Source organism: Chaetodon auriga, chromosome 1, assembly GCF_051107435.1.
Source record: "Chaetodon auriga isolate fChaAug3 chromosome 1, fChaAug3.hap1, whole genome shotgun sequence".
NCBI classification, from domain to species: domain Eukaryota; kingdom Metazoa; phylum Chordata; class Actinopteri; order Chaetodontiformes; family Chaetodontidae; genus Chaetodon; species Chaetodon auriga.
The window spans coordinates 22755423-22782723 of record NC_135074.1 but is presented as its reverse complement, the minus strand read 5'-3'; the positions used below and the strand labels follow the sequence as shown (position 1 = coordinate 22782723).

At 43.2% G+C, this 27301-nt stretch overlaps 2 protein-coding genes across 3 annotated transcripts; one reads left to right on the top strand and one right to left on the bottom strand.

Annotated features, from left to right (window-relative positions):
- The first annotated feature begins 7057 nt into the window (after positions 1 to 7057).
- Positions 7058 to 21158, top strand: tpp2 (tripeptidyl peptidase 2). Of its 2 annotated transcripts, XM_076730285.1 has the most exons (29): positions 7058 to 7497; positions 8429 to 8557; positions 8772 to 8867; positions 9198 to 9302; positions 9432 to 9556; positions 9684 to 9847; positions 10116 to 10270; positions 10363 to 10439; positions 10529 to 10656; positions 10868 to 11116; positions 11225 to 11340; positions 11451 to 11622; positions 11755 to 11912; positions 12013 to 12089; positions 12180 to 12286; positions 13538 to 13692; positions 13870 to 13986; positions 14086 to 14186; positions 14274 to 14370; positions 14454 to 14591; positions 14684 to 14928; positions 15153 to 15231; positions 16783 to 16821; positions 17252 to 17403; positions 17503 to 17599; positions 17728 to 17858; positions 18613 to 18865; positions 19251 to 19370; positions 19529 to 21158. In XM_076730285.1, the coding sequence occupies exons 1-29, from the start codon at positions 7333 to 7335 to the stop codon at positions 19616 to 19618; spliced, it is 3837 nt and encodes a 1278-aa protein (XP_076586400.1). In that variant the 5' UTR covers positions 7058 to 7332; the 3' UTR covers positions 19619 to 21158. The 2 variants fall into 2 exon arrangements, with proteins under 2 accessions (XP_076586400.1, XP_076586409.1); XM_076730294.1 differs by lacking the exon at positions 16783 to 16821 and having other exon boundaries at positions 7230 to 7497.
- Positions 21159 to 23462: 2304 nt separating this feature from the next.
- On the bottom strand, positions 23463 to 27091 carry mettl21ca (methyltransferase 21C, AARS1 lysine a). Its single transcript, XM_076736747.1, has 7 exons — positions 26938 to 27091; positions 26706 to 26851; positions 26369 to 26486; positions 25357 to 26052; positions 24756 to 24916; positions 24530 to 24647; positions 23463 to 23848 (listed from the first exon to the last, which is right to left on the bottom strand). Exons 1-7 carry the CDS (start codon positions 27089 to 27091, stop codon positions 23463 to 23465), a joined length of 1779 nt encoding a protein of 592 aa, XP_076592862.1.
- Positions 27092 to 27301: the final 210 nt, after the last annotated feature.

Sequence of the window (27301 nt, the reverse complement as noted above, 5' to 3'; positions counted from 1 at the left end):
GTGGCTCCACACAACACCGCCCACACATGGGTATGGAGGGTGATCAGTGCCACAACGCGGCGCAAAGGGAAGTAGTGTCAGTCCCACAATAATAAGCATAATTGTGATATATAGCAGAAATGCACGAGATAAAGTGTTAAAACTTTAAAAACTGGCAATGAAAGTGTATTTATTAAAAACTCTGAGATGTATTACAGAAGCTCTTCCTGGAAACAGCTGAAACATAATGCATGCAAGTACGCAAACACAATTGACAATGGGTTGTCCGGCTGGCCCAAATGGGGGCGATATACAGAGGTAATCAGAGCATTTCCATGACCACAGTGAACAAACATGGAGTCTGGTGGAGGAATGTGTTTTTACAGAACCTAAACAGAAGGAGTCACTTTTCTCTTGGTGTTTCATGCTATAGCTCCCGTAGCTGCAACACTCTGACCACAGCTTCCGCTTGAATTGCATTAAGATTTCGGGGCGATGTTGAATAAAGAAAACTAGAAAACTGAAATATTTCCCTCACGTCTTATGCTTATATATTGACTAATTATTTCAGTTCAATTCGTGTCATGTTATTAATAATTCTATTTGATGAGTCACCTGTATCCTCCTGACCACTTGGTGTCACTGTTCCTTAGAGTTCAGTCTATATCAGATGTCTCCCTCACTTTCAGCCAATCATATGAGTATAGATTCAAGGGTATGATTGTTACATCTGTGTAGTCTTCAGTTATTACTGGCTACATAAGCTAGCTAGAGTGTACCACTTCACTAACTGGTGGCCAAGCTGGGTCAAATCGTGTCCTTGTGAGCTTTCGTGTGGTCCAGAAGCAACGTCTGATTTTTCTGCTTTGCCTTTGCCACCAGGTTGATGGTGTTCATCTCTTTCAGACAACTTAAATATTTTCGACTGCTTTGGTATTTGGAATTTCCCCTCGCAGGACTAATAAAGGAATATTGAATTGAGTATTTCTGTCAGACATTTTACAGTGCTTGGAAGTGCATCTTGTCACAGCTTTACATGCTACAACTGAAGCAAATAATGCCTGCTCTTTGACAAAGCGTCATGGGAAACACTAGATTCATGTGTTCATCCTCGGTCAAGTACAGTAGGTCTTTTATTTTCAGGCCCCCTTTAGAAGCCAAACTGAATTGATGCCCCCCAGTCCTGCATTACTCTGTTCAGCTTGAATCCACCAATACCAACATGAAATTAGCAACAAAACAAGCGTTATCTAGACATAATGTTGTCTAGAATGTGAACTGGATTTGGATGAGTTTCTCACAAGTTACTGCTGTGCAAATGAATACTAAATGCTAAATGCTTCCCAAAATACCCAAACCCTTTTTAGACACAAAAGGACATTGAGAGTGAACTAGAGAGCAAGATGGGCTTTGGCAGATTCCCTTGTTTGTTTTGCTTCCCTGGTTTCCTCTCAAAACCTCATGCATCTTGTACTTTATATGTAATTTTTGCTAGAATAAGATGTAATAATGCAAATACTGATCATCTGGAGCATTTTAAAGTGAAAACAATTTAGTTTAAATTGGGAAAATGTATTAATAATTGTTGACAAAATGCTCTTTCTTTCTTTTCTGTTTGACCATCACTACTGTGTAGATGAGAACTACAGTTAGTGTCCCCGTTAAGGTCAGGATGCCAAGTGCAAAGAGGCCACAGTGTACTTATGAAACGTTGATTTTTGATTTGTCATTAAAAGTGAATCTCCTCAATTAATTGCAAGAGCAATATGCTTTCAAGCAGCTTCATTTTTTTTACAACTTTGGCAGCAGTTACCAGTACATAAAACACCATCCGCTGCAAAAAACCAGCATGCAAACAAACATGTCTCTATGTTGTCATGTTGAAATATTTGACATACCAAATCACTTTAAAAATAGCTGCATAAGTGTTGTGGGTGGAAATGTTTCTCCTCTTCCAGCTCCTCCTTGGCATTAATCACCCCTCAAATATTCACTCCAACCGTCCTGTTTCTTTTTTGGCATGAATCGCCCCTCATACATAAGCTTCAGTCAGGAGGATGGCCAGACTCTGAATTGACAAGAACTACCTCCTAATGTTGAATGATTTAAAAAAATATATAATTGTAGCCACTGGCAAAGCAGCTCACCAGACTGCTATACATCAGCATTTTATTTGTCCCCTCCCTCTCTGAGAATTGGCAATGCATCATCTGTGGCCGTCCACTGAATGTGAGTGTTACTCCCCCTTTATGGGCCCCACATGCAGCAGCATGGGCCTGACTGTTGGTCTCCCCAGATTGTTTCCTACATCAAACAGACTGCAGAGACATGAAGCAACAAAACCGTTTTACTCTGTTATTTCTGTAGAGCAAAGATCTGTTGCTATTCCCATGATTTGAGCTTCACAGGCTGTGAACAAGCAAGGATTAGCCTTGCTCCTAATTCAGTGGCTGCATGGACACTCTGAGGACACAGCATTCGATAATATGCTTTAAAATCTGTCACAAGTGTCTTCTTTCACAGGGAGAGTACCCAGGCATCAGTTTTGGTCTCTGCAGCCTAAAATGAATTATCCGCTATATTTCATAAAGAAAAGTGGGAATTTGGGTCGAGTCAGGAGATTTATTTATTTTTTACATTATGTCCTTATGGTGATGGAAAAGTGAGGTAAAATGCAGAAAGAAAAAACAAATTCTGCTCACAGCTCAAACTTTTACATTAACCTGCCATTACTGGGTGATCCTTGGTAACATTTCATCAACTCAAACAACCTAAATTTCTCCATAAACAGACAGCATATGTCAACTTTGTTTAACAATTAAGTAACTTTTTTCATATTTTGGAGTCATTATTTTTGTCATCTATTCTGCACACCTTTCACAAATATAATTAAAAATGCCATTAATTTATCTGAATCACCACCAAACTCTTATCAAACTATCTCGGTGACAGATATAAAAGAGCTAGAGGACCCATGGAAAGAATAAGCTGGAAAGAACAAACAACTTTGAAGTAATAAGTGGTCCCTGTTTTCCTGTTGACACTGATCTTGGGCCAAATTTAACAGATGGAAGAATAGACAAGGTGCTGTCCTGCCCTGTGGGAGAGATGTCTGGCCAGGATTTAAGATCCATTCAGGTGAAAGGCACAGGGTCATCATCAGCCCATGCTTGAGCCTATTGGGCCACGCCTCTGAGATCACTATGACCACATTCCTCAAAATAGCTCGACTCTGGTCTGGAACACTCTACAAACCCAGCTGGCCGAGCCCAACCCAGCAGAGATGTGGGACCAAAGAACAGTCGGACAGCCTCTCTACCAGGAACGACAGTTTGCTGCAGTGCTTCTGCTGCTGGCCAGCGTTAGGATTAGCTGTGACTCCTTTAGAATAGCTCTAAATCTAATTAGGTTACATGTCTCATCGATACCGTTAGCCTGTTAGACCCAGAGACACTACACACTGCAACAACCCTGACATGCACTATAGCTAACTGAATGCAGTAGTGGTAGTATATTTACTCAAGCAGAGCACAAATCTGAAGTGCTTGTACTTGAGTTTTTCCATTATACATCTACTCCTGTACATTTCAGATGGAAACACTGTACTTTTTTACTCTACTGTATTATTTGACAGCTTCCTTTTCCAGTCACTTTGCAGATCCTCAGTGGTGAAAAGTAACTAACTGCATTTACTGAAGGACCATACTTAGGTAAAATTTTCAAGTAAGTGTACTTAAGTTCAATCCAGTTTTTCCTCAGTCTTTTAGGCTTGCTTCAAAAGTAAAATGCTGCTTATACATCAATTCATCAGTATTAATGAACTGTACTTTTTTTTAAAGGAAACATTGTTGTTGCATTTTACTTTTTATTCAAATAAAATATCTAAGTATTTTTTCCACCACTGACTGAATATGCATATTGTGTCTGTGGTGCATATCAGTGGCACAGTTAACAACAGGTTGCCTTTGGCTGTCTCCTCTAAAACTCTTTGACTATTTTCATAGATAATAACCATGGCACTACCCATGTTGTATAAAAAAAACTTTCAAGACAAGTTTATTCAGAAGACTCACTTCGTGATAGCATGGGGGCAACAGTAATAATGTGGGTCCTTTATGCTGGCCACATCCTGTCAGCTGCATATTTGTGCATCTAGTTGCAAGATAGGAGAGCAACTTGGCACTCTAACGTCATTTAAAGTTGATTTAGGCCAGCGGGTAAACTGAGATCTCTCGTCTTGACTGTAACTTTGCATGCACAGATGTAACATCAGTCAAATCACCATAAGACTACAATGCAAGAGCCAAGGGTTGCCACTATCACGACATACAACCAAAGCAGTATCATAAATGCAAGCAAAACATGGGAGGAGGAGAATACAGGTTTTTGTAGCTGTATGCACGGCATCACATAGGGAAATAATGCTTTAAAAGACCTTTATGACAGGCTTTTATTTCAGTTTAGCTAAAGTGGCTACGCCCTGTGGTAAACCACAAGCCTGTGTGTGTAACGGTGTGTGTGTGTGTGTGTGTGTGTGTGTGTGTGTGTGTGTGTGTGTGTTAATGGTATAAAACATAGGAACAGAGAAGTCCCTTATATTTTGGACATCTAACTTATCTTGAGCCAAAAAGTGAACAGGGTTATGTGTCCACATATGGGCCTAAGCATAGCATCAAACAGTGCCTGTGCAAACATGTGCCTATATTTATATGTGTATTTGTGACAATGCAGAGCCATTGACAGAAAGAGGAAGAGACAGCAGATGCAGATTCTAAGCAGATTAGTGGAAGGATGCTCACTGTTGTTTTATTACGCACAAGCCAGCTACCAGTGCAGGGATTGAGGGCGTTGCCACACTTAAAATAACGGTAGACTTACAACTAACCCTCCCTGCTGTGGCCTGTGATTTTTTTTGTAGTACAAGCACACACTGTAACGTACAGTGTACATATGCGTATGGATGCATTATATGTGAAAGAGACAGAGAGTACCGAGTCGAACAGATGGCAATTGACATGTGCAAAGTTAATCCTGGTATTATGGGAAAAAACAAAATCTCTATGAACAGAGCATGAATCAAATCTCTGAAGAATGCATGTAATTTGGTTTGTGGAAAATGAAACACCAGTAAAACTTTCACTGAACATCTCTGGGTGCATAGTTATCTTTAATATACCCAACTCACATAAGCAGAACATCCATGTTGATCAGATGTGCTATTTTTGATTTGATTGTTTCCACCTTCCCCTATTCTCAACAGTGCGTCTGTAGAAAATAAAAACACAAAAAGCAGAAATCATGCCGTAGGCCAGAAGTGGGGTTACAGAAATGCTAATGAGCAACACATGCAGATATGCTGATAGTTCTTTCTCCGTCCTTTCAGTTAAACCAGTGATCCAAACATGCATCCAAACAGTCTCTGGCTGAAAATGAGGGGACAAGAGCAACAAATTGTTTTTCTAGCAGTTTATTTTCAAGATTCAGTTAAAATCTGGAATAAAAAGTGATCTGTGGTTTAGATACTGAACAACGGAAGCTCACACGGAGCAGTATACGGTATAAGCAGAGTCAACCTGGGACAGAGGTGCATTAAACAATGACCCGGGGCCACCAGCAAATGCATCATGTACATTACAAATGTACATGATGAATCTGTATCTCAACAATGGAAACCTTCCTCACACTAAGAAAACATCCTTGTTTATGTTATCTTGCTTTATTATCCCACGAGTTTGGAGGGTGTGATGAGCTCCATCATTCAACCCACTTCAATACATGAAAAACTTAAAAACATGTAAGATTACACATAAAATCAAATTCAAAGGACAGACATTTGCATGGAGACTTGATGACCTGAAATCTTTTGACATCAGTGACGATTATGTTGTCCCAAACTACTCCACTTATTTTGAATTGTAGCAGCAGCAGCAGCAGCAGCAGCAGCATTGCTAAACCTTATCATGAATGACTGCAGTTTAGCAGCAGCATTGCTAAACTTTATCATGAATGACTGCAGTTTAGCAGCAGCATTGCTAAACTTTATCATGAATGACTGTAGTTTAGCAAAGAACACAACGTCTTGACTGCAGGAATCACATAACTATCAGTATTATAGCACCACCTGCTGTGCAATTGTCAGGCCGTGAGCCCGACTACTGGATTTACAGGATGGTGATAGGAGCCCTGCGGCCAGTTACACAGACATTTTGGACTGGTCTGTAGTTTTTATGCCAGTCTTAATTTTGTCCTTAGATCGGTCTGATGCAAAAAGGCAGTTTCTTCTCATTTATTCTGAAGTGAAAGCCACAGTCAGTGACAGCTGCTAACCAGTTGCACCAAATGACAAAAAAGAGAAAATCATTACTCATAATTGGTGTAGAGTGAGCAATAAGAAGAGAGAGTTTTTAGAGAGTGCAATAACTGTTTAGAAATACACATCAATAAAGAGATTTTTGTATTGTTACAATTTTGGTTAAATGTTCACAGTGTCATGTATTTGTAACTGTTGCATTTTTACAGAGAGCTGCTATAATAATTTTTAGTTTGATGTGTCACCAAACCCCAAAATGACAAAGATTATATCTCCAAAAATAGAGAGAGGGGAACTGCCGACAACCGCAATTTGTACACGATGGCGACGTGTAATCAGTCAGTCACAGATTCACCTGTGTGTCTGCACCATGGGTGGCTTACAAGGCAGATTTTTTAGTGTGTGCATTATCAAGAATGGGAAATTAGCAAGCATCGCCCTCCGGGCTTTGATTACCACATAAGCAGATAGTGTTTCCTGAGCTCAGACATCTCCTGATGACTCTCTAAGCTGCCAGTTAATTATTTAATTCTTGAAGTTCAAAGACAGCAGACGGTTCAGCTGACAGCTCATGTGAAACTCATTGTTAAACACAGTGCAAATTAGGAAGTGGCCGCTGGCAACAGTTTTGCAAGACCATCACTCGCTATCCCACACTTTCAACGTAAGGCCTCTGTTGCAGCTTGTGTTGAGGAAAGTGTTTTAAAAGGTCTTTATTCAAACAAATTTCAGTTTCATCAAACAGTCTCAGATCAATTGGCACATGGTGACCGTGTGCCCCCGGGACCCTGAGGATTCAGGGTCCAGGCTTTAACTGCTAGATATGCCAGACAGGTATGATCAGCAATAAAATGTGAAGTAACAGAGGGGCAGTTCACACATTAGAAAAGACATGCTTAGGCCTGATGAATTAAGGTTGCATGTAAATGTGGCTGTGCAGCATACCCGCACTGCCCCTTTAAACAGCTCTCCTCCCCGTCTCTCCCACTGTGTCACTCTTTTCCCCATTTCGCTGCTTTGTTTTCATTGTCGCTCTTTTGATCATGGCTGCTCATTCTACCGAAGAGCCGTTCCCCTTCCACGGGCTGCTCCCCAAGAAAGAAACGGGCGCCACGTCTTATCTCACCAGGTTCCCCGAGTACGATGGCCGAGGAGTGCTCATTGCTATCCTCGACACCGGCGTGGATCCCGGGGCCCCCGGCATGCAGGTAAATCTGACTGGGCTGCCTCACGTTGGCTACGAGCTAGCTGGTGTGAGCTAGCAAAGCTAAAGGCCCAACTCATTCACACAACTTGTAGCGTTAATAGTCACATAACGGTAACGGCAGCTAGTTAGCTTGCTAGCATCGATAGATAAACACAACAAATATGACATTCAGCTTCACAACTTTTATGACAACCAAATCAACACAGAGTAATTGGCAGTAAATGTTTTTCTCCTGCTGTGAAATCATGTTTTGGTGCAAGACTGACTTACACCAAAACACACTTGACGTTAGCTGGTTGGCACACTTGCTAGCATGTTAGCCTGGCACCGAACAGCTGAATTTGCCCGCTTCAGTGTCCTCATTAATTTATGTTTGTCCTGTCAGTTGGCGAAATATAATTTGGCTGTTGTAACTAAATTAGTAGTAGTTAAACTAACGTATCTTAGTTCAGCTGTCGGTTAATAAGACGTAGCTAACTAACCTCCATGCTAACTGCCAAGTCACACTGGAATCGAGCTCGTTAGCCTAAAGATGGCTACTATGTCAGTTAATAAGAACCTGCCAATTTCCCTACAGGTATGTCTGTAGTTGGCACATCTTTCCACTAAATTGAGGTCAGCCATTTCTTTTCAACCACATGTCACCTTGCTACAGTCGTGCTTAAAAGGACTGAATCTGACCCCTTCAGTGTATATAAACAAATGCATAAGCGGGGACTTGACTGTTGGAAGGCATTACGAGTTTATTCCCACTTTAGGATAGTTTGTACATCACCCAGATTTAAGTTCAGATTCAGAATGACAGGCTCTGATTTTTTTAATGATATCAGCAGTCCTCCCTGTTTGCTTTAAGTTACTGAATATGTGTTTTGCATCTTTCGAGCCTGAATTTTTTAATTGACCACTGATTTCTTCCTTCATTACTGTCACAGGTCACAACTGAGGGGAAGCCAAAGATCATCGACATCATCGACACAACAGGCAGCGGTGACGTGAACATGACCACCATGGCAGAACCGAAAGATGGGACAATCGCTGGCCTCTCTGGTAGAACACTTAAGGTGAGTAGACACCCTTTTGTTATTAAGACTGATAAAAAGATGAATGAAAAACAGCTGTCACATATGAAATATTCTATTACAAGTATAGTCCCACATCTGAAAATAAGTGTGATTGTTTCTTTCATTCATATGCCATGGCCCAAGACCATTAGCTCTGCATTTAATGTATTTTTCTTCATATTTGTCTCATACTGTGTCTTTTTATGTCTTCCAGATCCCTCCTGCCTGGGTCAATCCATCAGGGAAGTATCGCATTGGAGTTAAAAATGGCTATGAGTTCTTCCCTAAGGCTCTTAAAGAAAGAATACAGGTAGGATGACATGACATTATTACTGTACAAGGTCTGTCTTGATTTGATTTTACAACAGTATGGTTTTGTGCAGAGTTTAGTGCTCTGGTTATGTATTTGCAGTGCTAGGTGCACAGGGACTGATAACCTGAAGTTTAGATGTAGTTAGATGCTTAGCTTACCTGTCTACACTGATAACAGTTTATAGCAATGTTACTGCTTAGTATACATTTAATCCAGACTAGTAAAACAATAATCCTGTAGATAAAATGAAAGAAAATGTATTGGTTTGCTACCCTCTGTAGGTGTTTTTGTGGGCACTTTTATTGATATGCCACTGTTGTCCTCTAGAAAGAGCGAAAGGAGAAGATGTGGGACCCAGCACACAGAGCAGCACTTGCTGAGGTGTCTCGCAAGACAGAAGAGTTTGACCTTTCTCACCCAACACCCACACAGGTCCGAACTACGAACTTGAATTCTCTGTGTACTCATCAGTGTTTGTATACATTGGCTAGTCATGCAAATGTGGCATTTCCTTATCTGATTTCTCTCTACATCTGTCCCCCCCGCATGCGTCCTCCACAGATGGAGAAGTTACAGAGGGAAGAGCTGCAGAGCCAGTCGGAGCTGCTGGCATCACTAGAAAAGAAGTACAGTGATCCTGGCCCTGTATATGACTGTGTGCTTTGGCATGATGGCGTCACATGGAGGTAAGCCATACCAACCCTTCTCCTCCTTATACATGAAATTTTCTTACATTTCCTCTTCACTATCTTCTACTGTTTACCAAAACTATATTTAATCCTTAACATTGCCTGTAATCTTTGCTCCCTCTAGGGCTGTAGTCGACACCTCAGAGTGCGGAGAGCTGTCACAGTGCACTGTGCTGAGCTCTTACAAAGAGACACAAGAGTACGCCACGTTAGGAAATGCTGAGATGCTTAACTACTCTGTAAATATTTATGATGAGGGAAACACACTCTGCATCGTCACCAGTGGAGGTAAGATATCCCAAAGCACGCTATCAGAAACAATTAGAATCAGCTTTATTGGCTAAATATGTGTGCATATGCAAGGAATTTGATTTTGGTTTAAACATTACACTTTAGACTGAACAATCCAAAGGAAGTCTTCTTATGATTCAGTCAGTTGATACACAAAGATGCTCAGTGAAACTGTGTGTAATGGCAGCCTCACCAGTTAAAGCTGTGTAATGTGTAGAAGCCCACAGTGTCTTCTCCAGCCTAACATGCTTGTGTGGTTTTAAAGGGGCTCATGGGACACATGTGGCAAGCATCGCAGCAGGTTACTTCCCAGAGGAACCTGAGCGCAACGGTGTGGCCCCTGGTGCCCAAATCCTGGCTCTGAAGATTGGAGACACCCGTCTCAGCACCATGGAAACGGGCACAGGCCTCATCCGTGCGGTATATTGCCCACACTGTGAAATATAAATTAGTACTTTGCCTGTCTTTTTTTTCCTCACTTTTTAATTTTTCATCTCTCTTGTCACTTACAGATGATTGAAGTCATCAACTACAAGTGTGACCTGGTTAACTATAGCTATGGAGAAGCCACTCACTGGCCCAATTCAGGGTAAGTGTTGCACTGGGGGTGTGTGTGTGATTGCGTGGGTTTATTTTTTATGGTACACTGTTATTGATTTTTGTCAATTTGTCTTCCAGGAGGATTTGCGAGGTGATCACGGAGGCTGTACAGAAACACAACGTGATATTTGTTTCAAGTGCCGGAAACAACGGCCCGTGTCTCTCCACGGTCGGCTGCCCGGGGGGGACCACCAGCAGTGTCATAGGTACAAATCCTGATGACGTTTTTTTTCTTACACCTCCAGTCTACTGGATATCATTCAACTCTGCACCTTCAAACAGCATGTAACTGACATAGTTAGCTGTGATCACACTGGACATTCACAGCAGGGAAGATTTATAAATTGTGTAGCCCTAATTTATATCAACTAATTTTCTTTCACATGTGCTGTAACTCTTGCTCTCTTCTCTCCCTAGGAGTTGGAGCATATGTGACTCCAGACATGATGGTGGCAGAGTACTCCCTAAGGGAGAAGCTGCCTCCCAATCAGTACACCTGGTCGTCCAGGGGCCCCAGTACAGACGGGGCCCTGGGGGTTAGCATCAGTGCCCCTGGTGGTGCCATTGCATCTGTACCCAACTGGACTCTCCGTGGTACCCAGCTGATGAACGGCACATCCATGTCATCCCCTAATGCCTGTGGAGGCATCGCACTAATCCTCTCAGGTGCGTCCAGGCTCATGGACTGATAGCAGGCGTGGGGATATATTGCATGTATAGACGTGTGTGTGAACGCAAATCTGATGCTTGGGTGTGATTTTTGTGTTATTAAAGGACTGAAGCAGAATGGGATCAGTCCCTCTGTTCCTGCAGTGAGGAGAGCGCTGGAAAACACAGCTCTGAAGGTTGATGACATAGAGGTGTTTGCACAGGGCCATGGAATAATCCAGGTAACCTTTTCTTCTATCTCCTGTAACAGCCCGAGCATGTTCTTTTATTTTTACTGCAAGTGTTTTGTTACTTCATTTGTCCAGTAACATAGTCCCCTTCTTCCTCTCAGGTGGACAAGGCATTAGACTACCTCACTCAACACGCCTCTTTACCCACAAGCCACCTAGGCTTCTCAGTAAGTGTGGGAACACAGAAAGGCATCTACCTCAGGGACCCAGCCCACATTCTTTCACCCTCAGACCACGGAGTAGGAATTGAACCCATCTTCCCAGAGAACACAGGTAAAGTTCAGATGTCGTAGCAGCACAGTCATCGCAGGCTTTTTGTGTTTGCTCGTTCAGCATTTTATTTAAGCGTGGACATGTGTTTTCTTTATTTTAACATCACCTACCTTCTTCTGACATCTGTCACAGGAAACTCTGAGCGAATCTCCTTGCAGCTGCACTTGGCGCTCACCTGTGCCGCCCCGTGGGTCCAGTGTCCCTCCCATTTAGAACTGATGAACCAGTGTCGTCATGTCAATGTCCGCATCGATCCTGTGGGACTGAGAGAGGGAGTGCACTACACAGAGGTAGGGACAGTAAAGAGCGTAGGAGAAAAGATGGACATTGTTCCTGAGTCTTTTAATGTTAATCCGGTCACTTTGAATGTGTGTTTTTCTTTTTTTTCAGGTTTGTGGTTATGATACAGCAGCACCTACCTGCGGCCCCCTATTCAGAGTTCCAATCACGGTTATTATCCCTGCCAAGTACGTTCTTTCATCATGCTACCAGTTAATTGCCATCTCTCTTTGTGGTTTGTGTGTGTCTGACAGCTCTCTCTCTTTTCCATTTGACAGAGTGACAGATAGTCGTAATCAGGAAGTTTGTTTCACAGACATCCACTTCAGACCAGGCCAGATCAGACGCCACTTCATCACCGTTCCTCAGGGAGCCTCCTGGGCAGGTCAGTGTCTCTGTGTGTGATCGGGGGTTTAGATGTCAAGTTTGTCCTCACTGATTTGTCAAGTGGGTTTTCAGCAGGATTCAATGCTAATGCTTATCAGTTGTTCAGGACCAGTTTTGCAGTTTGATTACCTTTTCGGGAAATTTTATTTCCTGTGTACATGCAAAATGTAAAAGCTAACATTTGCATCCATACAACAATAGACAACAGGGAGAAGGACAGCAGCCTGGCTTCAACCAGTGAGTGAAGGAAAAGGGAGCATCTTTGTTTGACCCAACGATCCTGATTAAAGACTGGGCTCATCACTGTTATCTCTTGGCGGTGTCTATCGTATTTCCAACCCAGTATCTCTGGTTGTGTCTTTTTTGTCGCAGTTGGTTTGTAAAACAAACAGCCAGCAGATGCATTGGATCGTGAGCCGTAGTTTCCTGGTAAACACAGACTTCTTCGGCTGTCGCAGTCCCTCCTGCCCGGCCTGCTCCTCTTGGGGCTTGTGTGTTTACCAGTGAAACTACAGCTCACAATCCACTGAATCAACGCCGCTGTCAGCTGTTTGTTTTACAAACCAACTCTAAGAAAACGACAGACACAGCTTGTGAATATAGCCTCTATGCTTGACTCAATTCTGAAGAACACTTAGTCCTTCCCAATCAATGTTCACACTTGTTTGGTTTTGTGTTGAAACTATTTACATTTGGAAAACTTATATAATTTTACTGTGCAATTAAAATACACATTTACACAGTAAGTTATGCGTGCTGTGGGTTGCAACTATTAAAGTCCAGTAAAAATGCCATATGTTCACATGGAAATGCAAAAACACAATTGAAGAGCATGCCAAACCAGCAGGCGGTGGAAGGGTTTGTGTTGTGGGAGTGTTGGATTATGTCGCAGTGACCTCTGTAGTGCATTCCGATGCCTCTTCCTCAATTAAAGTGGAGAGTAACTGTACATTTATCTGTAAATATGCAAGAACTCCTGTTAGTTTTGCCACATCCACCACTGCACAAAATCGCCTCATGTAAACAAAGAAGATGATGGTGGACACTCTGATGTCTACACGTCAAAAGTCAGTAGCGACAGACGTGACTTGAAATAACTGTTTTTTTTCTCAGATGTGCATAATCAAAATGTGGCTTTTTACTCTAACTCTCTTTCTCTTCTTCCTCCCCTACTTCCTTGCTTTTTCGCTATCATCTACGTTCGCTCTTCTCCTTGTTCTCCTGTTTCTCACCTCTCTCTCTCCTCCAGAGATCACACTGACCTCTCATTCGGGAGATGTGTCGTCAAAGTTTGTTCTCCACGCGGTGCACCTGGTCAAGCAGAGAGCGTACAGAGCGAATGAATTCTATAAGTTCTCTTCACTGTTGGAAAGAGGCTCACTAACTGAGGCTTTTCCTGTGCTAGTAAGTATATTTCTTTTGTAATATATGTTTATTTGACTGGGATTTAGAGCATAAGTCATTCTGTAAAATCATCTAAAAAATGCTATTTGTCATCTGTTGCTTTATTTCTTGGATGCATACATATAAAAATGACACAGTAGTGAGTTAATTTCTGCCTGTTTTTTGTCTCCTCTCCAGTCAGGTAGGGTAGTAGAGCTGTGCATCGCACGCTGGTGGGCGAGCCTGGGTGATGTCACAGTGGACTACAGCATCTCGTTCCATGGACTGAACACTTCCCCTTCACCCCTGCACATAGTAAGAAGAGCATAGAAGGAGAGATTAGCAACTCTGACACAAACTACAGCCCAGACGGTATCGGCTCTCTGTTTGTAACTCTCACTCGCCTCTTCCCAGCATGCCTCAGAGGGAGTAACGAGCTTTGATGTGTCATCGCCCCTGAGGTACGAGGAGGTGTCCCCAACGATCACCCTGAAGTCTTGGGTTCAGCCTCTGAGGTAACCACGCAAGCTCACACACACGTTTGTTTTGTGTTGTTCCACATCAGTACTGTTCATTGTTGTTCCCTGCTGTTGCTGTTTTAGGCCCTTAAGTTCAAAGATTAAAGCCCTGGGAGTGAGGGACATTCTGCCAAATAACCGACAACTCTACGAGATTGTCCTCACCTACAGCTTTCACCAGGTACCGCCAACACCATCAGCCCTTTGTATGACAGGATCTTTTTTCCATTTGAATGTGCGTTAAATCGTTTCCTCTGTCTTCAGCCGAAGAGTGGGGAGGTGACCCCCAGCTGTCCCATGCTGTGTGAACTGCTGTACGAGTCTGAGTTTGACAGTCAGCTCTGGATGCTGTTCGACCAGAACAAGAGACTGCTGGGCTCAGGGGACGCCTACCCACACCAGGTACACTGAGCCACGTGAAGATCTTGCCCCTGCATGTTTTTTCTTTGCCAGATGTTCATCCCCTCACCCCTCGTTCTGCTTTACCTCTCCAGTACTCTCTGAAGCTGGAGAAGGGGGACTACACTGTGCGCCTGCAGGTCCGCCACGAGCAGTCCAGCGAGCTGGAGCGCCTTAAGGACCTACCGTTTGTGGTTTCTCACCGTCTGTCCACCACACTCAGTCTAGATGTCTACGAGACACACCGTGCTGCCCTCATGTCCAAGAAGAAGGCAAACTCTGTCACCTTGTGCCCGGGCGCCACACAGCCCTTCTTTGTCACGGCCCTACCAGATGACAAGTGAGTCAGTTTTATGATGGACTTTCCTCTTGTTTTGAGAAAAAAAAAAAAAAAAGCTTCATTTGGTTAAGAATTAGTCAGCTGAACCTGATTGGTGTCTGATCACAGAACAGCAGAGCCCTTGCAGATATATAAAGATGAAATTATTTTTAATTTACTCCCAGGTCATATTCACAGCCATCTCTATCGCTGTTGTTCTCCCTTTGTTTCTCTCTTTTCTTCAGGATCCCAAAGGGGGCGAGTCCGGGATGCTATCTCTCTGGCTCTCTGGTCGTCCCCAAGAGCGAATATGGCAAGAAAGCAGTGAGTGGCCCTTTTTTGTTGTCGCCCTCTGTCTTCCAGAGCAGTGGTCAGTCCTGCTCCTCAGGATCTAACGTGATAGTAGTTTTCGGTGTCCTCTTCTAATCTGGGACTTTTGGACATTGCTGTGTAAATACACAAAAAAACACTGCAGAATATAATGTCTGGTTAGAATATGAATCTCACTAAATATAAGGTAGAAGTCGTTGGTGGTCCTGAGGATCAGGGGTGAAGCTTATTGCGTCTCTGTATTCTGTTTTCTGTATAGTTTCTCTCTCATCACCTTCAGACCTGAGTCCGGTCTGTTGTTTCTCAAACTGGTTGCTGTCCTTTTCGTTACTGCATGCCTTTTTTTTCTCCACTCATTTGCCTTTGCACATGCTTCTGCTGTCAGTCCAAAAACACAATTTGATGTTGCTCATGCCGTCACCTCTGCCAGATCTCAACATACTATTAATTGGCTCATTACATGGCAAATATTTTTAGTCAAAATTCTTGAATCTGTCGGCCAGTCAGCGGCTCCTGGACCTTGTTTTTCACTGTTGGCTTTCAGGGGAAATATTGATTGGGTATGATGAAGAAAACAAGAATTTTGTGTAAAGTGGCTTTGCTTCAGGTTGTGTACCAAATGATCACTAGGGCTGGGTAGTTTTCAGTGTTAGTGCAGCCAGCCGCCAGGGGGTGATCAAGCTGTATTCAGGAGCTGTCCCCTCATTGCTTTTAAACCTTGCTTTGAGAAATCTGAGCAAGAAGTCAGCATAACAACTTTCTATAAATAAAATGGTTTAAAAAGGACAAAATTGTGACTGAATTCAGACACTATCTGAACAAAGAATGTAGACAGGGTTATGAATCTGAACATGCATGTGTGCACTACAGCCACAAACCCAGCCCTAATATTGACATATGTTGTCTTCAGAGGGAAGTAAAAATGTCATGGTGGTAAAAATGGTAATTATCACAGAATGTGCTACTTGATGTGAGGTGTACGAGCAAAAGAACAGACATTTACTTGAGGGACCAACACAATGGCAAAGGCTTTATTTCTGAAAGCTTCTTCTCACCAGCTCCGCAGGCTGCAGGTGCTCCTCCTCTTTTAACAGCTTTCTTGTGTCTTTGGCTGAACTTGCTTCGCTCAGTGGCTCCAGTGCAAAGATCTTCCAGTAGAAACGTCAGCACCGATTTGCAAATCAGTATTTTTTCTATGTTTTTCATATCATTTCACATTGCATTGCTGTATTAACTGTGTTGTTTGAGTCTCAAACACAGAAGAATTTTAACCACAACCTACTTGTTGTGTTTTACTGTAGCTTTCAGTACTGAGAGAATGCAGAGCAGATGTAGGGCAAACAATCAGATTTGTTAGATAGAAATATGAGCTTGTCAGCAACAAGGCTTACACCACTGTTTTGCCATTTTTTTTTTTGTTTAAGTGTGACAGGTAGGTGGATTACAGTCGCTGAGTGAGAGTAAAAGACAAAATGAAGAAAGAGAGAATCCTTTTTGGTGTGCTTGTGTTGTCTCTTCCTTACTGTGTGTTATTCTGACCACCAGGGGCAGGCCTCTGCAAAACGACAAGGAAAGTTAAAAAAGGTACTGGATGAGCTAGAAACACTGTACAACAGAGGGTCCATGGCTCTCCTACCATCAGGAAACGGCTTATTCCTTACCTTAAGATGGGATTTGTTATATCTTCTTTACTTATGTCAAAGCATGTCAATATTGCTGTACTGAAATATGCAACAGACTAGACGTAAGGCTTTTATTTTCATGTAGAGTAGTCAGAGTTTTCTGGTGGTCAGTAAAATTCTTAATATATCTACAAATATCAACTGATAATAAGCACGACTTCAAATTAATGTAAGTGAGTATTAAAAATTTATTCTGAAGTGATTTAACGAGAGGAGGAGTTTGGAGTCACAGGACATGACGATGGTAGGAAGAGGGTGAGAATGTGGGATGCTGATCGAGAGCAGTAAGAGTCAGGTTTTCCACTATACTGTTGTTTTCTGTGTTCGTGCAGGATATTGTTCCAGTCGTCTACCACTTAATTCCAGCTCCCAACAAAACAAAGAACGGAGGGAAGGAGAAGGACAAGGACGGAGACAAAGAGAAAGACGTGAAGGAGGAGTTCGCCGAGGCCATGAGAGACTTAAAGATTCAGTGGATGACAAAGTGAGCGCAGCAGCTCGCCTCCTTTGCTCAGCAACATGTTGCTTGTTTCACCTTTTCGCACTCTTAACCGTCCCACACGTTCTTCTCTTTGCTGTTCAGGTTGGACTCCAGCTCCATCTATGATGACCTGAGGGAAAACTACTCGGATTACCTTCCGCTGCACGTGCAAAGACTTCACCAGCTGGACTCTGAGAAGGTGATGGTACACTTCAGCAAGAGAAAGGGGAAATGGAGGAAGCTCTGACAGGATTCAGTTCGGATGTCGGAGTGTTAACTATGCGGCTGTCTCCACTCACACTCTTTTCTCCTTTTGTTTGGGTTCAGGAGCGTCTAAAACGTCTCAAGGAGGTGCTATCAGCAGCTGACATCGTCATCTCCCAGATCGACCAGACTGCCTTGGCTGTGTACCTCACCATGAAGGCAGACCCTCGGCCTGACGCCGCCTCTATCAAGACGTACGTCACACTGAAGGATAGCATATTAGAAACATGAACATTAGGCTCCTTCAGCCAGGAATATTCATCATAAAGAGGCGAGCAGGAGGAAAAAGTGGAGTTTCCACACAAAAAATATATTACAGCGACCTGTTAAAACATATCCTTTGAATGCGTTGAGCATTAGAGACATGATAGCAAACAATATTATCTGCAGTGAGAAACTTATGAAGCATAGAACATGAGCTCATTGATGCAGTGGCAGGGTTTCCCCCAGCACATAGTTTAGCTGAGGTGGTAATCTGCCCAGAACCTGACACATCTCACCTCGTGATCAAGTTCTTCAGTATTTGACAGCCTCCACACGCCTTAAAGCGACACTGTGTGCTCTGGAAGAAGAAATAACAAATTCTGTCTCTCACAGAGGAAGAGTTTCATGCATAAGGAACAAACACAGTTTCTTATTTCAGTGGGGTTTTGTTGTACAGCCTTATTTGGTTGTCTGGTATGGTATGTATCTTATGGTGTCTAATATTAGCAAACCTATGCAAGACATTGCTGTATAAATGACATTATTTCATTTAGTGGCTCTCAGTTGGACTTCCTTTTAGCATTTACCAGCAGTGCTTAACCTTACGTAGTCTAACTTTGAATATATGGTATTAGCTCTTTGAAGTGTGAAATTAGGTGTATTGATTGTTTTATGCTGTCAGCCGACGTGGTCTTTGTTTCAGGCGAGGCAGCCCACCTGCACTATGTAATGTCTGTGTTTCAGTGACATGGAGAAGCAGAAGTCGTCCCTGCTGGACGCTCTGTGCAGGAAGGGCTGCGCTCTGGCTGACCAGCTCCTGCTGCCACCTGCGGCGCAGGACGGCGCCAGTGCTGTCACCACGGGTCAGATGGCGGCAGAAGTGGAAGCTGTGGAACAGGTGGCCAGCAGCTCTGACGACACCCCGCACAACCTGGCTAAAGCTCTGATGGATACGTTTTGGGAGGTTCAGAAGTGGGCCGAGTTAACCGACTCCAAGGTGAGCGAAATGTTCTTTAGAAAATGGAGGAAAGGCTGAAGTGTTCTGTTATAATGATGACTGTCTGATGGGAATATATCTGCCAAGTGAGAGCCAAGGTGGGACTTTAAACATACACATTTTGTTGGATTCATGAGTTACAGCAGCAGAATGGTGTATGAGGGGTTGAGTACAGTGCCCATGTTTTATTTTGTAATGAAGGAGCATGTCACCCAGCGCCTCTGTGTGGGGTGTGTTGTTGGTCAACAGTGGAGGTCTGTGATTCAGAGGAAGCATCAATTTAGTGGATGTTCTGCGCGTCACCATTCAGGTAACCACTCTGTATTAATTCCACAAGTGTTAAGCTAATATATTTTGTTTGTCTCCTGTCTTCTCCACTGCTCAGGTGTTGATGTTTTCATACAAGCACGCTCTTGTGAACAAGATGTACGGCCGGGCATTGAAGTACGCCTCAAAGATGGTGGAGGAGAAGCCCAGCAAAGAGAACATGAAGAACTGCATCCAGGTAAGAGAGCAGAGACGGCAGATATCTGTTCAACACAAGATATTTACCAGAAATTTTTGACTGCTCATGTTTGGCTACTCACTCTCCAAAAACTGAGCACAATAATAGAAAGCGTAGTTTTGGAATCACTTCCTGTTCTTCTGTTTCTTCTTTTCCAGCTCATGCGACACCTCCGGTGGACGCACTGCGCCACCTTCAGCGAGAACTGGCTCCCTGTCATGTACCCCGCCGACTACACACCATTCTAGGCAAAGACGCGCACACACGCATGAGCAGCATGGCCATACATGGTCCACTACATGGTAACTTCGATATCATGTCCCTCAGGGTCACGTGGTCTATGCATCCGGTTTTTCAGACAGAGATGTAGACAAACACTGAAATGAAGGACAACGGCGAGTCGAAATGGTTTGACGCACTCGACACCTTAAAAGGCGAATTCATCCCGTCTTTAAATGTCTCGTTGAACGCCAAGGCGAGTTGATCCTGAAGCTCAGCGCTTTCTTAGTTGGCCGTTGTCCTTTATTTTGGTGTCATCTACATATTTGGAGATTTCACATGCAACCATCCTCAGCTGTCCGGACTCCATATCATATAAACAACCTAATTCTTCAGTGTAAATACTAAGTAGAGGGCCAGTGTGGACTCCAGGGATGCATCCCAAGTCTTTAAGAAATTGTTTCCCCATTGACTCACTTTCAAAACAGCAGGAAAGCTCCTAACTGGCCATTGTGATACTTCAATGAGAAGACAGGAGGACTTGCTGCTGCACGGTGTTTTCACTTCGCCTGACCCCTGACTCAAAAGGGAGGCTTGGACAGAACTTTGCATCTTTTTTTCGTTGTCTTTTGATTGTTCCAGCCAGGCCGGGTTGATAAAGTTAACATTTAGTCTTGTTTGTCTTTTTAAGGCTCTGACTCGTGTACACAGTCTCAGACCACAAACCAGTGTTGAGGTGCCTTCATACATGTACCTTAGCTTTTCTGATGGGGTGAAACACAGCACGCAGGGGAAGCTGCACAATGAGTAGCGTCGGTCAACACGCAGCCGCTTGCAGTCATTTCACCCATCAGCTTTTGTCAAATGTGGTTTTAAAGCTCACACCAGCAGCGCGAGGTGTCCCTGCATTGCCTACAGGCCGTCAGTGACCTGTCAGGTTAATACGAAGCCACGAACACGCTTTGAGTGCTTCTGCTTGCCTCCGGAGGTGTTGTCGGCCACTCGCTTCGCGCTGCTGTTTGCTGAGCGGCGCATTTGACGACCTTCTTACAGACCTCACTCACATAACAGATGCAGTTGCGGGCAGCGTTCGGATGTTCAGACCAGATGTCATTGTAAAGTGTTCACGCAGTGTTAGACGTTTCTCTGCAGCATTCAGAATACTGTATTTGTACACATTGTCACAGAATAATGTACATACACACGTAACATAAAAAAATATTAAGATGCAATAGGTATATAATACAAATATTATTCTAATTGATGTATTTTGCATATATGCATGTCTTCTAGGATGTAAGGAAGAAAACTAGTTTTATTTGGAAGCAGATTTTAGTTTGTTTCAATTTGAAAGATTTTTAATCCCAGACAAGATTGTGACCATATCGACTCTTATTCTCATGAGTGTGTGTTTGTGAGTGACTTTACATGTACCTGTCAGCATATTTTTGTGTTCATGAACATTTTTCTCCCCAACAGAACTGAAATTATAGCCATTTAGAGAGGTTACGCATGAGTTTTTCTTTCTCTTCAGGTACCTTATTTACATTAAAGGACCATGCCACTGGTTTCAAACGTTTCATCTGATTTACTACCAATCACATGGACCTCACAGCGAAGCATTCTGCATATCATGTTATTTTCTCCCAGGCAAACGTTGGCCTGAGTTGTAAAAATCCATAGTGAACGTGAAGTCTGCATTAAAGATGGGGTCCTACCTGAGCGCACAATATTTTGGCCAAGTCAGAGCATCATCATCTTTTCACATGAGAGATTCCTGTTTGTGCTGTTCGGTCTGTGTGTTTCTCACTATTGAGGTGGTGCAGGCAGATTTTTGAGCACCATTGCAATCAAATGCAGTGATATTTTTGGGGCTGCCGCTGTCAAACCACACCTACACTGTCCCGATAGGGCAGATCAGCTGAATTTTTGAATTGATAAATAATAACTTTTCTCCAAACTTCAACTTTGATTGGTGCTGGTTTAGTCGTGAATATTAAGTGTAATAGAGAAATACTTGAGATTTGAAAGCACATTTTCAGGGGATTTCTTTAATCAAAGTCATTTCAGTGGTTTACTCTCCAAAGATAGTGCAGCTTTGACAAAAACCGATGCGGACTTGATGTTCACTGTGAATGATACAACTCTGAAACTTAAAAAGTGCAACTACATGCTTTTGTTAATGGTCAGCAGAAGTGTCAGGCATACATGATTTTTAGTGGTGGAGCTAAAATCTTCAAAAACATTGGTATGGTCGTTTAAAATATCTCACCCGATTCATGTCACAGACGAGGACACGTGGCTGTTCTCAGTGCCAGAGGACCATACTAAAGGGACAAACTACATACTCACTTTCTACCTTTTTAGGTGTGATTATCAACCTTAATAGCGCATCGATCTGCACAGCAAGTGTGATTTCCTGTCAGTCTGTATCAGTCTAACCAAAGAATGATTTTCCCACATTGAGCTGGTTTCATGATCAGATGAAGTATGAGAGGCTGAAATCGAACGTGACTGAAATGGATTCATCGTCATGCGATCAATCAGAAGGTGCATGTTTAAGAATGTAAAAGCAGCCGCTTTGAAGCCGAGGCCTTTCGTCCTCATGGGAGTTAATAATCTTTTCTGGGACGACCGTGCACACACAGAGAATCAGTCGTCACAGCTGGTCTTCACCCGGTGGTGAGAGCACCTTGTGTTTCCGTTTTTTTTTTAGCAGCGACTTGTAGCGCTGTCTGCAGCCGCCTCAGCACGGCCGTCTCAGAGTGTGCAGAGTTGGGTTTGGTTTCTTTTTTTTGGTTGTTGTTTTCATGTTTTTGTGTCCTCAGATTTCGTCGTTTTTCCTCCTCTTTCCCCGTGTTTGTCTACAGTACGCGTTGCCAATGACAGTCTCTCCGAAAATGGCCTTAACTTTCATCACAGGACTGTACCGTCCACTTCTGGCACCTCTGTCGCTCTCACTCTGCTGGTGTCAGGAAACATTTCAGAAATGCTTCTTCTGGTGTCGAGTGTTTATATTTCTAGTCGTAAAATCTAGTAAATGCCAATATTTTCCAGAATGTTATGGGATTAGGTTGTATGCTCTTATTAGTGTTATTTTATACCCGTTCTCTTGATGATGTGGGAAAGACTCGAGCTACTGTCACACTATTTTGTGGTCACATGGAGTTATGTCACAATCAAGGAAAACAACACTGAATAAAAACGATTTGGAAGAAGTGAAGTGTCCTGGTCGTCTCTTGTACAGCAATCTTTGGGGGTTTTGTAATATGAATTTCACATCATTTGAAGCCTTGCAAGAAAGAAGAGACTTTATCCGTACAGCACATTTCATGCAAGAAATGCAGCTCAAATTGCTTTACAACAAAGAAATTGCCTGCACCAAGTGCTTCACATAAGAAAGACAATGAGCATAAAAACGGATAGAAAATTAACGTAAAATAAGATGAAAAATTAAACCCACTTGATAGTAAAAATAAGATGAAAACAGAATAGAGAATGTTTCATATAATATGGAAAACAAAACCCACTGAATAATAGTAAAAAAAAAAAAAAAAAAAAAGTTACAACATTTAAGAGAAGTGCAGCAGTGCATATATGAATAATCATCATGTATAATACTAACTGAAATGAAAATTTTAAACTTGGCGCTTTCAATGCTAAGAGCAGCTTTACAAATCTGACCTTACGAGAACCTTTTGGGGAATATTTCCTGAACTCTGCTGGCAGATACTCTTGGATTAAGATCAGGAGCAAAAATCATGATGGAGGCCTGCTTTTGACTGTCCAAACATTAATAACAGTCACTCAGGGGCCCCAGGGGCCTGTATCCTGTAGGGCCTTTGAGTAATCCACCCATATATTTTCTGTTTCTCACTCTCTACATGTTGCCATGAAGATCTTCATCTCTCCATCTTCAGCCAACAGGCTTGTGTGAAAAGCCTTTTTTAAGTTCTCAGTGAAAGTCAGATCAGACTCAAACCTGACCTTGTTGGCCCAGATCAGAGTTGTTCCCGGTTTGCAGAAATGCTTCATGGTGACCAGGAGCTCGTCCAGGAAGTCGTGATGGTAGACCACATCGGCTGCCAGCACGTAGTCGTAGTGATAGGCGGATGCAGGGTAGGTGCGCTCCAGGTCGTAGCCCCAGGACAGCGCTTCCACCTTGGGTGTGTGCCTGCACCGCCCTCTCGTGTTCCTCATCACATTGGCCCGGAGGTTACTCAGCACCTCGGGCAAGTCTGTAGCTGTGACTGAAGCTCCTGCAGAAACGTGACAACTCTCGTCACCATAGCTCCAATTACAATGTTTAGGTTCTGCTAATCATCCTGAATCAGCTGCTGAACCCTTTTTCAATTCACTGTCTGAAAGACTGCAGTTCATATTACCCTTTTCACTCTGACCAAGTTACCCTATTTATACAGACGTGTCAAATCCCTCTCACAACCCTCCCCCCAAAACCCTGTTCCCCCTTCTCTTTCAGCACAGGAACCACAGGGGGACAATAAGGCCGAACGTCTTTGAGACATGCCCCCAACCTGACTCTCCCTCCTTGGGTCTCCATTTGTATATATCAATGACATGGTCCTTGTTAGTGAATGTGAGACAAATTTCTAGCATATTTAGATACAGAATTACATGCAAAAAATCTGAAGTGAAGAGTATGTGAAGAGTACTTATTAGATTTTTTGTGATGCACGTTGGTTGGTTACAATGAGGTATAAAGTAGAAAAATCAAGCAATGGTTCAAATGCAGTTTGCTGAAATCAGATCACCAGATCACTGCAGCTTAATAAAATAATATAAAACCACTAGTGACAGTAATGTATTACGTTTCTGTATCATTTCATGGTGACTTTTCCAAACTCCATGTGTCCTGGACTTGACTGATTGTTGTGTTTGTATTTATATATTCTGTCTGAAATGAATGGGGGACAGCTCACCCAGCAGACTGGCCACGACGGATACCAGTCCTGTTCCTGCTCCCAGCTCCAGCACCTCCTTTCCCTGCAGGTTCACCCTCTGCCTGTTGTTGTCCAGGAAGGAGCACAGAGCCAACGCCTGCAGGACAAAGACATGCAGACCTCTTATGATAGCTTATTAATGTTGTTGCTGTATCCAACACTTTTCGGAACTGACATTGCTGTTAATGGTTTCAGGGGTACTCACTGCTGGCCACATCACCGCTCCAAAGGAGTCTATGGACTCATAAATGACGATGTCCTGTCCTGCGTAATGGTAGATATCTTTACCAAGGCTGCTGTAGATGCTGGGAACCCATGCTGGTGCTTTGTCCTGCTCCTTGGGTGTTGGTTTGATGCAGACCTGTCCTGTGAAGAGAGGACGGCTCAAAACTTAACCATGACAGACAAAAATAGAAATTCACTGTTAACACACAATGCCACATTAATGTCAAACACATGTTAAAAAAGCTGATGTGTCAGTAGTTTGATATGAAAGGTATCGGTAGTCTAACAGGTATGAGGTGTAACATAATTTTGTATGTGAACCAAATAACCTCAATGCAGTGACAAAAACGAGTCCCTGCTTCTCTTCTTTATGAATTTTGACACTACACCAGTGGGTGAGTACGTCAGCCCTCTGGTTTTTGACCATCCATCAAATAGTTGCTGACTCATTTCACATAAAACCATAAAGCTCATGGTCAGAAGATCAAACACTCTTTGCAGCAGCAGGAAACAGGACTTTAATATCTAACTCCCATAATAAAAATGATCATGTGCATTTTCACAGATCCTGTATGGCTCACCTGTAATGTCTCCACCACTGGCTGGACAACCTGAGGGACTGTTGGGGACCATTATGTCCTCCATCTCCTTTTCATCAGACTCATTGTTTTCTTCCTCATCATCAACTCCTTCAGGCTCTGATGTATAAGATTCATCTGTTCCATCATTATCACTTTCTTTATTTTTTTCCAGATTGACATGAAGTTCAGCATCATCGTGCTGTTCCTCCACAAGGTTTAATTTGCTCTCTTCATCCTCATCATCCTGCCTCTTTCCTTCCTCCTCCTCTCTCAGCAGATCTTGGATTTCCACTTCCTCATCACCTTCACCCTCCTCTTCTGTACAAGTTGCCATGAAGATCTTCATCTCTCCATCTTCAGCCAACAGGCGTGTGTGAAAAGCCTTTTTAAAGTTCTCAGTGAAAGTCAGATCAGACTCAAACCTGACCTTGTTGGCCCAGATCAGAGTTGTTCCCGGTTTGCAGAAATGCTTCATGGTGACCAGGAGCTCGTCCAGGAAGTCGTGATGGTAGACCACATCGGCTGCCAGTACATAGTCGTAGTGATACACGGATGCAGGGTAGGTGTGCTCCAGGTCGTAGCCCCAGGACAGCGCTGCCACTTGGGGCGTGTGTCTGCAGATCCTGGTGTTCCTGGCGAGGTTAACTCTCAGGTTGCTCAGGACCACTGGAAGATCTGTGGCTGTCACCCAAGCACCTGAGCACAAAAAAAAAAAAAAAATCAGGCTTGTGGTTTCTCCTCTTTCAGGCTGGAGAAAATAATCCCACAGTCCATCTGAACTCATTTTGCTTCACCTGACCCCCCCAGTGCACACGAGGAAGCTACCCTGCACACAGACTGACCTGCTGATACGAGCTAGCATGTGTTCTGCCTCTACTTTCTTAAACTTTTTACTTTTGTGTTTCTTCCTGTTTTTAAATAACCCCTGCATCTCTTCTCCTTTTCTTATTTTTAGACTGACATCCACTCTTCCTGTGCATCTGCCAAATAAAGTTGAACTTGAACCTCTTACCGAGGAGCGTTGCTACGACAGACACGAGGCCAGTTCCTGCGCCGATCTCCAGGACTGCCTTGTCCACAAGACTCGGCTGGTCACGATGAGTGTCCAGGTACTGACAGAGAGCCAGAGCCTGAGGACAATCAAGATAAGTTGAAGTTACAGAGAAGTATGTACTGTTGAGTTTTAGGGTTCGGGCCTCCTGAAGCATCATTGTCACTGTGACATGTGATTGCACTAGTAAACAGAGGCGTTCTATAGAATGCAGTACTGAAGTGTCATGGTACTGACAGTCACTGTATGTCATATCGTGGCGATTGAGGGTGCAAATCTCAACAAAGGTGCTACTCACCGCCGGCCATATCATGCCTGCATAGGAGTCAAGACCCTCTTCAATGATGATCTCCTGCCCGACATAATAGTACACCTCTTTATCTACTTTGTAGAAGAAAGATGGAGCCCAGGCTGGTCTGTGTTGATTCTGGACAGCTGATTGATCTGAATGGTATAAAAGTTACTCATTCAACATGAACCTCTGCTTAGTGTGAGTTGCTCCCTGCTTTTTACTGCATAATTAATCTTACCTTCTTCCTCTTCTTTATCCTCTTCATCCCTATCTTCCTCCTCTTCTTCCTCTTCCTCCTCCTCCCCCTCCTCCTCGTCCTCCTCCTCCTCGTCCTCCTCTCCGACTCTCATATATCTGGTTTCCTCCACTAAGTATGAGGACAAGGTAGCCATATAAAATCCTGTATGTCTGTTGGACAGACAGATATGATCAATTACACATGTAAAAACAGAGGCCATGCATTACAGATTGAGCTTCAGTTAAATGTTTTTCAATGTAGTAATGTTCTGTTTATGTCACCCCACCCCCTTTAACTCCAACTGCAGCCCTACAGTCCAGCCAGTGAAATAAGGCAAAATAACTCTGGGAGAACACACCCCCTC

Coding starts and splice junctions, on each gene's coding strand:
- mettl21ca (XM_076736747.1), bottom strand. CDS start 27,091: ATGGCTACCTTGTCCTCATACTTAGTGGAGGAAACCAGATATATGAGA. Junction 26,852..26,937: donor GGATAAAGAAGAGGAAGAAG/GTAAGATTAATT, acceptor TATACCATTCAG/ATCAATCAGCTGTCCAGAAT. Junction 24,917..25,356: donor CAGTGGTGGAGACATTACAG/GTGAGCCATACA, acceptor CTCTCTTCACAG/GACAGGTCTGCATCAAACCA.
- tpp2 (XM_076730285.1), top strand. CDS start 7,333: ATGGCTGCTCATTCTACCGAAGAGCCGTTCCCCTTCCACGGGCTGCTC. Junction 7,498..8,428: donor CCGGGGCCCCCGGCATGCAG/GTAAATCTGACT, acceptor TTACTGTCACAG/GTCACAACTGAGGGGAAGCC. Junction 19,371..19,528: donor ACATGAAGAACTGCATCCAG/GTAAGAGAGCAG, acceptor CTTCTTTTCCAG/CTCATGCGACACCTCCGGTG.